This window comes from Lolium rigidum, chromosome 5 (genome assembly GCF_022539505.1).
Source record: "Lolium rigidum isolate FL_2022 chromosome 5, APGP_CSIRO_Lrig_0.1, whole genome shotgun sequence".
NCBI lineage: Eukaryota > Viridiplantae > Streptophyta > Magnoliopsida > Poales > Poaceae > Lolium > Lolium rigidum.
Genome location: NC_061512.1, coordinates 256,369,999 through 256,381,893, shown reverse-complemented (window position 1 = coordinate 256,381,893; position 11,895 = coordinate 256,369,999). Strand labels below are relative to the sequence as shown.

The 11,895-nt window shown below is 48.7% G+C and overlaps 1 protein-coding gene across 1 annotated transcript; it reads right to left on the bottom strand.

Moving 5' to 3' along the window:
- Positions 1-4,672: 4,672 nt before the first annotated feature.
- On the bottom strand, positions 4,673-5,991 carry LOC124651560 (putrescine hydroxycinnamoyltransferase-like). Its single transcript, XM_047190625.1, has one exon. The coding sequence runs from the start codon at positions 5,989-5,991 to the stop codon at positions 4,684-4,686; it is 1,308 nt and encodes a 435-aa protein (XP_047046581.1). The 3' UTR covers positions 4,673-4,683.
- Between the last annotated feature and the right edge of the window lie 5,904 nt (positions 5,992-11,895).

Sequence of the window (11,895 nt, the reverse complement as noted above, 5' to 3'; positions counted from 1 at the left end):
TGATAATATCATATACACCATAAAATAGTTTGATGAGATATTACCTTATAGACATGTAGATAAATACCATGAAAATATTTTTTTAACTTGTTATGGTTGAATTTTGTCAAAAATTGACTTAATTCTATCATTATTATTTGATTCATGACAAAAAAGTGCTCCGGATTAGTCTGCCTATTACATACTAAAACCTATGAAAATCACATGTTTACCTACAAAGTATATGTTCTTTCTATAAAAAATAAATCACTATGTTTAGTTTATTTATCTAGCTAGGGAAAGATTCATCAATGGAACATCACCAAGTTGTTGTACCTTTGTGCTTCCCAAACGTAATACAAGTTTAAATTCAAAATAAACAAGGAAAAACTAATTGGATATAGTTATCAACCTGATTAATTAGGTCATTGTCATTGTTATGTGTGTAGTTTTTCTGCTAGATTATTCTCTAAAATTAAGTGGTCTTGTGACTAAGTATGAGTTCATGCATGTAAAATCAGGAGTCTATTTTGATCATAGTGTGCTTAAAAAGGGAGAAAGAAACATTTTTTACAACAGAAATGATGCGTGTACGAACTTTACTTGGCGATGTGTGTTCGACAGTGCACCATCCGATAGTTAAGCAAGAAAAGCAACGTCTTCATTTAAACATCGGACAAAAATCAGATGAAACCCATCGTATGCATAGAAGGACCCTTTTTACAATGTCATGATCGAAGGAATCCAAAAGTTGCGCCTTTAGCTCAATCTAAAGATTTTAACGTGAGTAAACTGTTCCTATAACCTTTTCTTCTACGCTGTTATTGTGAATGTTCTGCTTATAACATTTTGGTATAGTTATCAATCTGATTAAGTAAGCCATGTGTTTTATAATTTAGTTTATGATAATGTGTACGTGTTGCTTAGGTTACTATGAATGTGGTATATGCATTTCAATCACTGTGCTGAGCAAAAACTTCTATCAAAGGAAGATGGGTTGTCAGATAAACCATTATTACTGGTCACATGACCTCCTTATAAAGATTTTGCGAGAGGTTTCTCCTAATATCCAATTCATGGTTAGTGTAATGTTTGCAATATATCAATTTCTCTGGTCATATTCTCACATCAATTTTTTTGTGGAGCCCGCTATGTGGCGGAATGGATTAACTATAGCACATTCGGTGGCATCTCAAAAAAAGGATGATGAGATAGGAAAATAGCAAAGATGAACAAAAGTAATCTCATTGCAAGTATCATAGGTAGTATCATGCATGTTCTGTTTGTCAAAAAGTTGATGTTGAAGTATCATCGTTAGTTAAAATACGATGTGGAAGTACCATAGTCCATAGGTAGTTATGTTTGACTTGATCACATTTCCAAATATATGTACCATAACAGTTCTATATGCCTTAATTGATCTCAATTTTGTATCGATATTTTGTGAGATGTCAAATTTCGTACTGTAAGAGAAGTCATCTGTGCATAGAAATGAAGAGAAGAGACAAAGTATGTCGTGTAGGCACTGATTACCAAAAATCTTGCATGGACATCTATTCAGGCTAGGGGAACTGTTGTCGGCAGGATTGTTGACTTGTGTTTGTTGCTGGACGAGAATTAAAATATGTGATCTGTGTCGTCTCGTCTCTTTTTTGGTTTCCGTTGGGCGATATGACTGATGATACTGTCCCGTGCGTGTCAGTAAGGGTAAAGCATGACTTGTGAAGCATGGAACCAGACCAAAATGGAGATTTAGGAGAATCTATATTGTTGACTTGTGTTTTGACAGAGAAAAGGAGATAGACCAGTAATAGTCGCTCACCCGACTGATCGTGTGTGTGTTCCATCGATCGTCCTCACCCTACGGATGGAGATAGAACGTCCTCACTCTACCGTGCGCGCGTTGCACTAGCCGTCTCGTCGCCACGTCTGCTACCAATCGTTGTCTGGCTTCAATAATTTCCCACCGCGCGTATGGAGCCATACCAAAATGCAGATTAGGAGAATATATGGAGTATCTCTTTTTTCTTTTTGGCTCCGGCTCTGCTTCATTCCTTATTTTGTTGAGATTGCTTGGCTTCATAATGACAAAAATATTTTTACCGCCGTTTCTCTCACATTATTTTCTATTGAGTTTTACCCTCTAGTCTTCAGCACTGTCCCTTTCTTTTTATTCTACCTATTTTGCGATCTTCTGTTTTCTTCCCTTAATCAAAACGATTTCTGTCCGTCCGTCATGGCACAAGACAACACAAGAAAAAACAAGACCCTGATGTCTTGTCTCGTACCTACTGCAAACCAAAAAGTCAATTATATTTGACACTGGTCGTCAGATTGGATTCCCATGCATATTAAGCTACAGGATAAGACAACAAAAGCAACACATATGCTAGGCATTGTTTTCGGAGGTTCCCTTTCTGTTGTAGAACCAGAGGTGGTTGTCAAGAAAAAAACGACACCGATTAATAAGTAAGAACATGCAGGGATTGTTTTTGGAGGGTTCCCTTTCTCCCGGGTGCGGGGTTTTTTTTAGCTCGGGATACATGTAGGCATTTTTGGGAAAAAGATAAAAATGACATTATAGAGTTTTAAATATTCGAAAAAAGTTAGTTGTAGGGAACGATGTATTCTATCAAGCTGCAAAATTTAAATTCAAAATTACGTGCGAAAATAATGAAAGTGGAAGTACTGAATAGTACAAAATTTGACACCTCCAAAATTTGTCAGATTTTGTATTTTTTTATCGCTCAAAATACAAAGTGTTTTGAGTTGAAATTTTACACGTGGGCAGAAGGCATCATTATCAACATCTAGAATTCTTCCTAGAGTTTTCGGAAAGTCTAAGATGTTGTTTTCAATTTTTTCAGAAAATGGCATATATGTAGCCCAAGATACTATTGTAGTTTCGCACTCCCTGCCTCCCAATATGATTGGTTTCACAATTGAGATTTTTTTGAATGATATCTATGTTGGGAAAATGTCCTATAATAGATATCTTATGTATAATCGATCATTTAGACCATCCAAACAGATGTCATGCAAGTCATACCATTGAATTTGTATTTAAATAAATTTTCTAATAGAATATGTTTTTTAATAAATACTACTACCTATGTTAGGAATTATTAGGCCAGGGGCCCAATTCGGTAGAATAAAGAAAGTCAATAACTATCCCTCACCAATTACGACATGCACCAATAGTTTCACATAGAGAAAAGAGAGAACATGCTTTGCGGAGAGAGTGAAAACAAATGATGAAGGTTTATAACTCCTAACAATTTAAAAAAACCTCTATGACTTTAGACTAGTCACAGTGGCAAGTATCATATAGTAGTATCATGCATATGATACTAGTGTATGATACTATCTTCACAATGCATATTATCATGTAATACTATCATATGTTACATGTATTTAATGATTTGTAGAGTCTTAATACAAAAGTGTGTACTACAAGATTTGTTTGGCATTAATTTTTCTAATTCTACGTGCTATGATACGGTATCCACCTATGATACCACTATCATCTCTCTCATCAATTATTGATGTGACACATCAATTTTTTGCATGTATGTAGTGCTTGATACTAGTTATGATAATCCGAGGAAACAGAAGTTATAAATTTATTATTGTACAAATTGCAATGGTGTATGTTTAAACACACAATAAGACAAGGGTACATGCACTGGGACAAAATGTAGTACAATATTACCACTCACAGTGGAGAGGTAATAGGCTAGTTTCATGCATATATCACTAGTACTCCTCATCGTGGGAACTAAAATATGGGTGATATCATAAAAAGTCATACTACAGGTCGTGTATACGTAGTATTTTACTAGCAGCACCAGGAGTGTCATGCATATATTTCTGGTTTATTTCCTTTTCGAGTTGGCCTAGGACGCAACATACTATCATGCACCATCGTTGTAACCAACTTCCATGTCACCATGTTCCATAATATTCGCTTTGGGCAACAGTATGTGATGAAAAATATCTGGTCGATGGCGCACTACAAAGAAAGGGTGAGCATAAAAACCGTGAAACCAAAAAACCAAGCCAAAACCAAAACCGAACTTACCAAAATCTCGATTTTCCTCATTGCCAACTTTTTTGGTTTTTAATTATACTAACAAATCAAATTTGTTAGACTTCGGTTTTCAGTCCCAAGAACTGAACAAGACCGAACATGATGAATTGAGAAACCTACCATCAATTTTGGCATAAGCCCATCATTCCATAGACGCCCAGCTGTGTTGGTTTGTTCAACAAATTGTTCGTTATTTTACTTAGGTCATTGGTGTTCTAACTTTTTCTGAACATATCGTGAAGCCTGCACGATAGAACACGTCATCACAATCTTAGCTACCGTTTCTTTTAGTCGCTCACGGACGATGCACTAGGGCCACTAGTGACGCAGCATCTCGAATAGCAACCCTCCACACTATTGCTCATTACATTCTTGAATGATACAATAACATTGTTAATCCATACCCCTTCTTTTTTTTGACGGGGTAATCAACTGAAAGTATGAACAGCCAAATAATAATAACGTACACGGCAAACAAAAGAACATACGGTGCATTACTATATAGGCATGTGTACATATCGTGTAATAGCCGTACGTTGCCTCCTGACAACAATCAATATGATTAAGGCTTAATAATTTTATCGTGTAATAGCCGTACGTTGCCTCCTGGTTAATTACTCCATGGAGTAGCAGCACTGCTTGAATGCGTCGAGGTTGTGGTCGAAAACGGGGACGAAGGCGTTGACGCTGCCGTCGCCGGTGTAGGACGGGACGAGGAACATCATCCCCTCAGTTGGGAAGTAGGCCGGCATGAAGTAGCTCGGCCCCCCCGTTCCGAAGTCCAGCTCGTGGAACGGCAAGCTCACCCAGCTATCCACCTCCATGTCCGGGCCCAGCGCGTCCCTCAGCACCGCCGTCTTGTCCAGCCCCTCCCGCTCCACGGCGCCGGAGCTCGCGAAGTCCACCAGCGACTGGAAGTAGGCGCCGTCCACGCGCGCCACCGCGTCGTGGATCGCCTGCGCCGCGTGCTTCAGCGGCCGGTTCAAAAGGTCGCCCACCGTGGCGCGCGGAAACGCCCAGAGGACCATGTTGCCGAAGTAGCCCGGCGGGGCGGCCAGGCGACGCCGACCGTCGACGGAGACGCGGATGGTCGAGGTCTCTTCGGGGTCGAGGCCCCGCGCGCGCGCCATGGTGCGCCACAGGTGGGCCAGGGTGGTCTCGAATCGGCTGAACGGCCGGCCACGCCCCTTCGACGCCTTGGCGCGCAGCCCGGCGATGAAGTCCTTGGTGAAATGCGCCTTGTGGATCACGACGTTTTCGGCGCCATGGTGTCCGTGGTGGCCTTGGTTGGCGTTGGGCGTCGGCCGACGGTACTCGACGCCGCGGTGCTCAAACTCGACCAGCGGCGGGTCGCGTGGGGGGAAAAGATCGGGATGGTTGTGCGCCGGCGAAGAAACGGCGAGTCCGCGCGCGGCGCGGCCCCAGGCGACGAGAAAGTCACTGGTGGCATGGCCGTCGGCGACCGCGTGGTAGGCGGTGAACCCGATGGCGAGCGAGCCGCAAGCAAAACGCGTGAGCTGCACCTGCACCACCTCCTCATGCTCACCATCCAGGTCCGGGTGCAGCTTCAGGAGCTCCGGCGTGGGCTTGCTCGGCGCGGCGTCCGCGAGGGTGGCGCCGTCAACGAACGCCTCCACGAGCCGCGCGCCGCGGTCGTTGAGAAGCACCCCCAGCGCACCGGCCGGGCTAATGGTAACCTGGCCGGCGAAGAGGCGGTAGAACGCCAGCACGTCGGCCAGGCCGCGCTCGATGTCGGCCGTGGAGGGCGCCGGCGCCGAGAAGGCGTAGATGATGGCCATCTGGAAGTGGTACGTGATCATGTCGAACACCGAGGACGGCACGTGCTCCGTCGTGTCCGGCCGCGCCGCGCCCTCGGGGTACCGCGGCTTCACCAGCTTCGAGCTCACAACCTTCACCTCCATGGCGCTCGTCTTCGCCAACTACGATCAATCGATGGCCCCTTTGATGTCTTGACGTATGGATCGATGGAGCGATGAGGAGCAAGCACACACATACTCCGCTGCTAATGGCAAGGAAGCTAGCGGGGTATAAATAAGCAGCACGGGAACGGGGGTAGGTACAGTATGTATGTAGCGTACTTGTTCTGGCTCTTGGATCGCGGTCATGTATATTGTATAGTACGCGAGAGGTACGTTTAACTTGGAAGCTAGGAGCAGTGGTTGCATGATAAGCACATTGACGCTTTCTGCAGAACCGGCAACTTGGCATATGACGGTAACATGCTCGGATAACAGTACCTTTTTTATAACAAGGCACGAATATTTTTCACTATTGCATAAGTCAAGATACCAATATAACACTACAATCTACATCACCCTGACCGCGGTGCATGAACGAGTCTGGCATATTATGTTGGATGCATCTTGTTTGTAGCATATCGGGACGGATCTTAGGGCCATAGAACCGAGTCATGATAGGAATTCGTCAAGGTGCCGACGGCCTGATCCTACGCTGGCGGCTTTTTATCGAGACCGCCGGCGTAGGGCTCAAACCGGGCCAACCAGCAAGGAGGCAGTCGGCATAGCCTTACACGCGTGGCCCGGGGAGGCTTCCTCATGACGGCGAAGCGACTGCGTTGAGCCGTTTGCACAAGTATTATTTTCTGTTTCTTGCTCTCCAACCCTTTGCCGACGACAGTTTCTTCATTTATTGCTCTAGGCACCCCCCTAATCACCTTTTTTACTTTTTGAAAAAAATTAAGAAAAATAGTAGAAATTTTTAAAAATAAAATCTTCTGAGCTGATAATGTATTATGTGTTTTACTTTTTAGGAAAATTAACAAACATAAATTTCAATATATTATGCAAAATAACGTCATGTTTCGGTAAAACTGCTTTTTGGTTACACACGACCTTCGATGAAAACTTGTTTTATATGAAAATGTATCTACCGAAAATTTTACATCCGATTTCAATGGCCTACAACCGTTTACCTATTTCCTCAAAATTAAAAAGAAACAGGAGTTTTTCCAGGTTTTAGATTTTGATGATTTTTTTAAAAAATCAAATTCATTTTATTGTTATTTGAATTCAAGATTATTATTAATTATTCATTTTTATTTAGTCAAATAGTTTTTTGGAATTCAAACAATAAAGAAAAGTGTGATGTCATGGCTCAGGGGTTAATAGTTTTGGCGTTTAAAATTGTTCGCCCTGCGTGTCGATGCTGTTATTCTCTTCGTTCTCGTTAGGCCGTTCGGCACGCGCCATTCGTGAGGTTCGTGTCGGCAAAGGTAAAACAACAATATCACTTTTATTGACCACACCGCAGAGAGAGGAGTAAAATCGCCTCACCTGCATTTTTGCGAATTTAATCTCCTCACCCGACTTTGTCGGCTGCCGACGACGGAACGTGCGATCGCTGCCTTCGCCGGGTCGTCGCGACGTCGCACCTCCGAACCTTTTCTTTCCCACCGCCACGGCAAACAACAGCCAGATCCGTAGTATACGTTGGTCCTTCCTCAGCGGCTTGGGTTTGGCTTCATGCTATCTAACATTTTTTTACCCATTGCCCTCACATTTTTGGGGGTTTATTTTTTTTTTTTCGAAAGTTCACCGGGGGGGAAAGGAAGCCCCACCTGAATTTTCATTTTATATCATTTTATGCGGGCTAGACTAGCCCAAGGGGAGAGGAGAGGAAACCGCCACAACCGGCGGCCCCGGGGAAAACTGAAAGCCTATCATACAGCATACACACACACACATATACATGTGAGGGGAGGGTGGGGAGAGGCCGGGAGCGATCACCCGCCGCGCGCGCCAAGCAAGAGGGTCCAGGAGAGCACGTCGTCACGCCGGTCCAGAGGGAGGCGACACCTCCAGAGGAGGGCGTCGTCGCGGCAGCACTTGCGGACCAGCGCGAGAGACGGGGCGAGGTGCTGGAAAACAACCCCGTTCCGGTGTTTCCACGAGTGCCAAAGGCGGAGCAGCCGGAAGGAGAAGCTCGTTTCAGCGGGGACACCTGGGGGCGGGGAGATGAGGGCGGCATCCGAGGCCGGCAGGCTCGGCGGCGGCGAGGCGCCGATGCTATCCCAAAAACTCTTGGCAAAGGGGCAGCCAAAGACGAGGTGGGAGCAGGTCTCAACCATCTCACCGCACAATGGGCAGCTACTCTCTTCTTCGGCTAGGATCGTCTTCCGGAGCGAGGTTGGCGCGCGAAGGGAGGCGGTGCTGGACCAACAGCCAAGCAAACACCCGGACGCGCGGCGGGGCGTGATTCAGCCGGACGAAGTCGAAGAAGGGGCACCGCACGCCGCCGAAGGTACGGAGCCTGTATAACTCAGCCGACTCGGAGCCGGCCATGCGGAGCGGCGCAGCGCACGAGAGAGCGAGCGTCGAGCTCGGCGGTGCGGCGAACGGCGCCGAGAGCAGCCAACAGCAGGGCCCGCCGAGAAGACGCGGTGGTCGACAGCCGAGGCGCCGGGAAGGCGTCCGGGCCCCTTGCGATGACGTGGGCGACCGTGGCCTCCGGCGAAGCGAAGAAGGAGAGCAGATGGGGAAGGCCACGCTGAGCTCCCCCACGGGGAGCCAAGTGTCGAACCAGAAGGACGTGGTTTTCCCGTCGCCGATGGAGACCGTGCTGATGGAGCGGTATAGGGGCAGCAGGCGACGGAGCGCATTCCAGTGCGGCCCCCGCAGCGCCACGTCGCGATCCGCCGCGAGGGGGTTGCCTGTGGAGGAGCTTCACCTGGAGGCAGTCGTTCTGGTCGCGCAGCGAGCGAACTCCAAGCCCACCTTCCTCCTTCGACCGGCAAACCTGGGACCAGGCGACGAGGCACTGCGCCCCGGAGACGCGGTCCGTGGCAGCCCGTAAGAAAGCGCGGCGGCAGCGGTCGAAAGCCTCCAGCACCCAGGGGGAAGATCAAGGGCTCCCATGGCGTAAGTGGGGAGCGCATCGAGCACGGCGTTGACGAGAGCAAGGCGTCCGCCATAAGACAGGAGCAGCGCCCTCCAACCCGAGAGGTACTTGTCCACCTTGGCGATGAGCGGCGCAAAGGCCGCAAGCTTGAGCTTGTCCGCGCGTAGCGGGGAGGCCGAGGTAGGTCTGGGGGAATCCTTCCACGCTGCAACCGAGGACATCCCGAACCACAGCCATAACCGCCTCATCGACGTGCATGGGCACCACTGTGCTTTTGTGGAAGTTGATGGTGAGCCCGGTGGCGCGGGAGAAGCTGTCGAGGATGCCCCGGAGTCTGCGCACAGCACCCTCCTCCGCCCGGAGGATGATGAGAGTGTCGTCGGCGTACTGGAGCACGGGGCAGGGAAGCCCGTCGACGAGGGGGTGCTGGAGGTGCCCGTCCATCTTGATCAAACGTTGCAGCACGTCCGCCACGAGGAGGAAGAGGTAGGGGGAGAGAGGGTCCCCCTGCCTGAGGCCTCGCCGGAGGTCAATCCACCGGCCGGGGATCCCGTTGAGCAGGATCGCCGACTTGGAGGTGGTGAGGATCTGATCCATCCAATCACACCATACCGTCGGGAACCCCCGAGCCAGGAGGATCCGCCGCGGACTCGCCCACTCGATCGAGTCGAAAGCCTTCGCGAAGTCGAGTTTCGGGACAAGGCACGGAGCCTTGCGCCGGAAACAAGTCCGGACAAGCTCGGTGGCGTAGACGAAGTTTTCGGAGATGCTCCTGCCCGCGAGGAAGCCGGTCCTGGTCGACATCGACAAGCGCGCCGATCTGCAGCTGGAGGCGAGACGTGAGAGCCTTGCAGATCATCTTGAGGGAGCAGTTTTGGAGCGAGACGGGGCGGTACGAGCCGGGAGCGACGATGCCATCCTTCTTGGGCAGCAGGACCACATGGGCCCTGTTGATGCTGCCAATATCAGCCCGGCCCGCATGAAATTGGTCGAAGAGGCGGCGCACATGGGGCGCCACATCCGTCCAGGCCGCGCGGAAGAAGCCGGGCCCGAGCCGTCCGGCCCAGGAGCGCTCCCCGGTCCATGCCGGCCAGAGCGGCGCGAATCTCCGCGTCGCCGAACGAGGCCACGAGCGGGCCGAAATCGGCCCGGGGGGCGTCGGTGTAGAGGGCGTCGACGTCGAAATCCCAGATCGGCTCCGTCGAGCGACCGAGGAGGGCGGCGTAGAAGGAGTGGAGCACCGCAGCTTTGGCGTCATGAGACACCACCAGAGCACCCTCCACGTCCAGCGCGCGGATGTGGTTTCGACGCAGGCGTTGGGAGGCGCGGGCATGAAAGAAGCGAGTATTTTCGTCGCCCTCCGCCACCGCCCTGAATTTGCCCCTCTGCTTCCAGTAAGCTGCCCGGGCGAGGACGAGCTCGCAAAGCCGCTTCCTGCATTCATCACGCAAAGACAATTCCCCTCGCGAGAGAGGTCTGAGTTCCTCATAAAAATCCAGCAAGTCAAGAACAAAAGAACAATCATTTTCAAGGAGAGGTGTGTAACGGTGTTTCCGTTTCCAAACCTTGGCCGCAAAGCGGAAGGATTTCAGGCGGGCGTTGATGTCGATCGCAGCATCCGCAACCATAGCGGGACGGAACCAGTGAGGGAGGGTGGTGGGGAGGAAGAGAGGGTCGAGGAGCCACGCATTCTCAAAGCGGAAGCATTGAGAGCGCGGGATATCGGTGGTGGCGGTGACCAGGAGCGGGAAGTGATCGGAGGTGGGGCGAGGGAGAGAGGAGAGGGCAGATTGAGGGAGACGCAGGTTCCAGGCATGGTTAAAGAGGGCACGATCTAGACGGGCAAGGACGGGAGTGTCGCGCTTGTTGGTCCAGGTGAAGCGGCGATCAAGGAGGGGTAACTCGAAGAGGGCGAGGGTACGGATGGCATCATTAAAAGAAAAGGCGAGGGAGGCGTTAAAATTCGAGTTGTTCTTATCGGAGGGGGCACGCAGGAGATTGAAATCCCCCACGATCATCCAAGGTAAAGGCGAGGCGGGGGCAAGGGAGACGAAATCCGCGAGGAAAGCGCCGGCGAGGCTATGATCCGCGGGAGCGTAAACGTTGGTGAGGGCGAAGGCTAGGTCGGTGGTGGTGGACGATAGGTGGACGGTGAGCGAGTAGGGAGATCGATGAGTGTGGTCGAGGGAGAAAACGTCGGGGTCCCAGGCAGTAAGAATACCGCCAGAGCTGCCGGTAGAATCAACACAGGAGAAGCCCGAGAGATTCATATTACTTGTCACTAGTATGGATGTACCTAGAACTAAAATATATCTAGATATATCTATAATAGTAGGAACTAATATGTATTATTTCTTTAATTTTAGAAATATTGCATTTAAAAAAAATTAAAATTATTGTGGTGTCACACTGGCAGATTCAGACTGAGACTTTTAGGGCTAGGCTAACCCGAAAGATATTATGAGGCAGAATTTGCACCGGCTAAGTCCCAGAAATCTGCACGTTTTAGGGTAGCCTAACCTAAATGGCACTTGTAGGGTTTGCGTAGCCTGACACCACGATATTTAAAATAAAAATAAAAATGCACAATACTTCTTAATTAAAGAAAATATAAATACTAATATTAAATAAAAAATCGTTCCATAGGATTCACAGAAAAATTTCTTCTACACTGGTACCACATTATGGCTCTCTTTTAATCATTCCTATGTTTCGTTCTTTTATTTTCTTCAGCTAAATCAAAACGATTGCTGTCCCATCTCTCACTGCACAAGAGAACACAAGAAGAAACAGGACCGTGATGTCTTGTCTTGTACCTACTGCAAACCAAAAGGTCAAACCTATTTGACATCCGACATTGTTCACGTGGTTTGATTCCCCATGACCAAGCTACAGGATCGGACAACGGAAGCAATATATACTAGGGGAGGGCTGTGTTTCATTTCGGA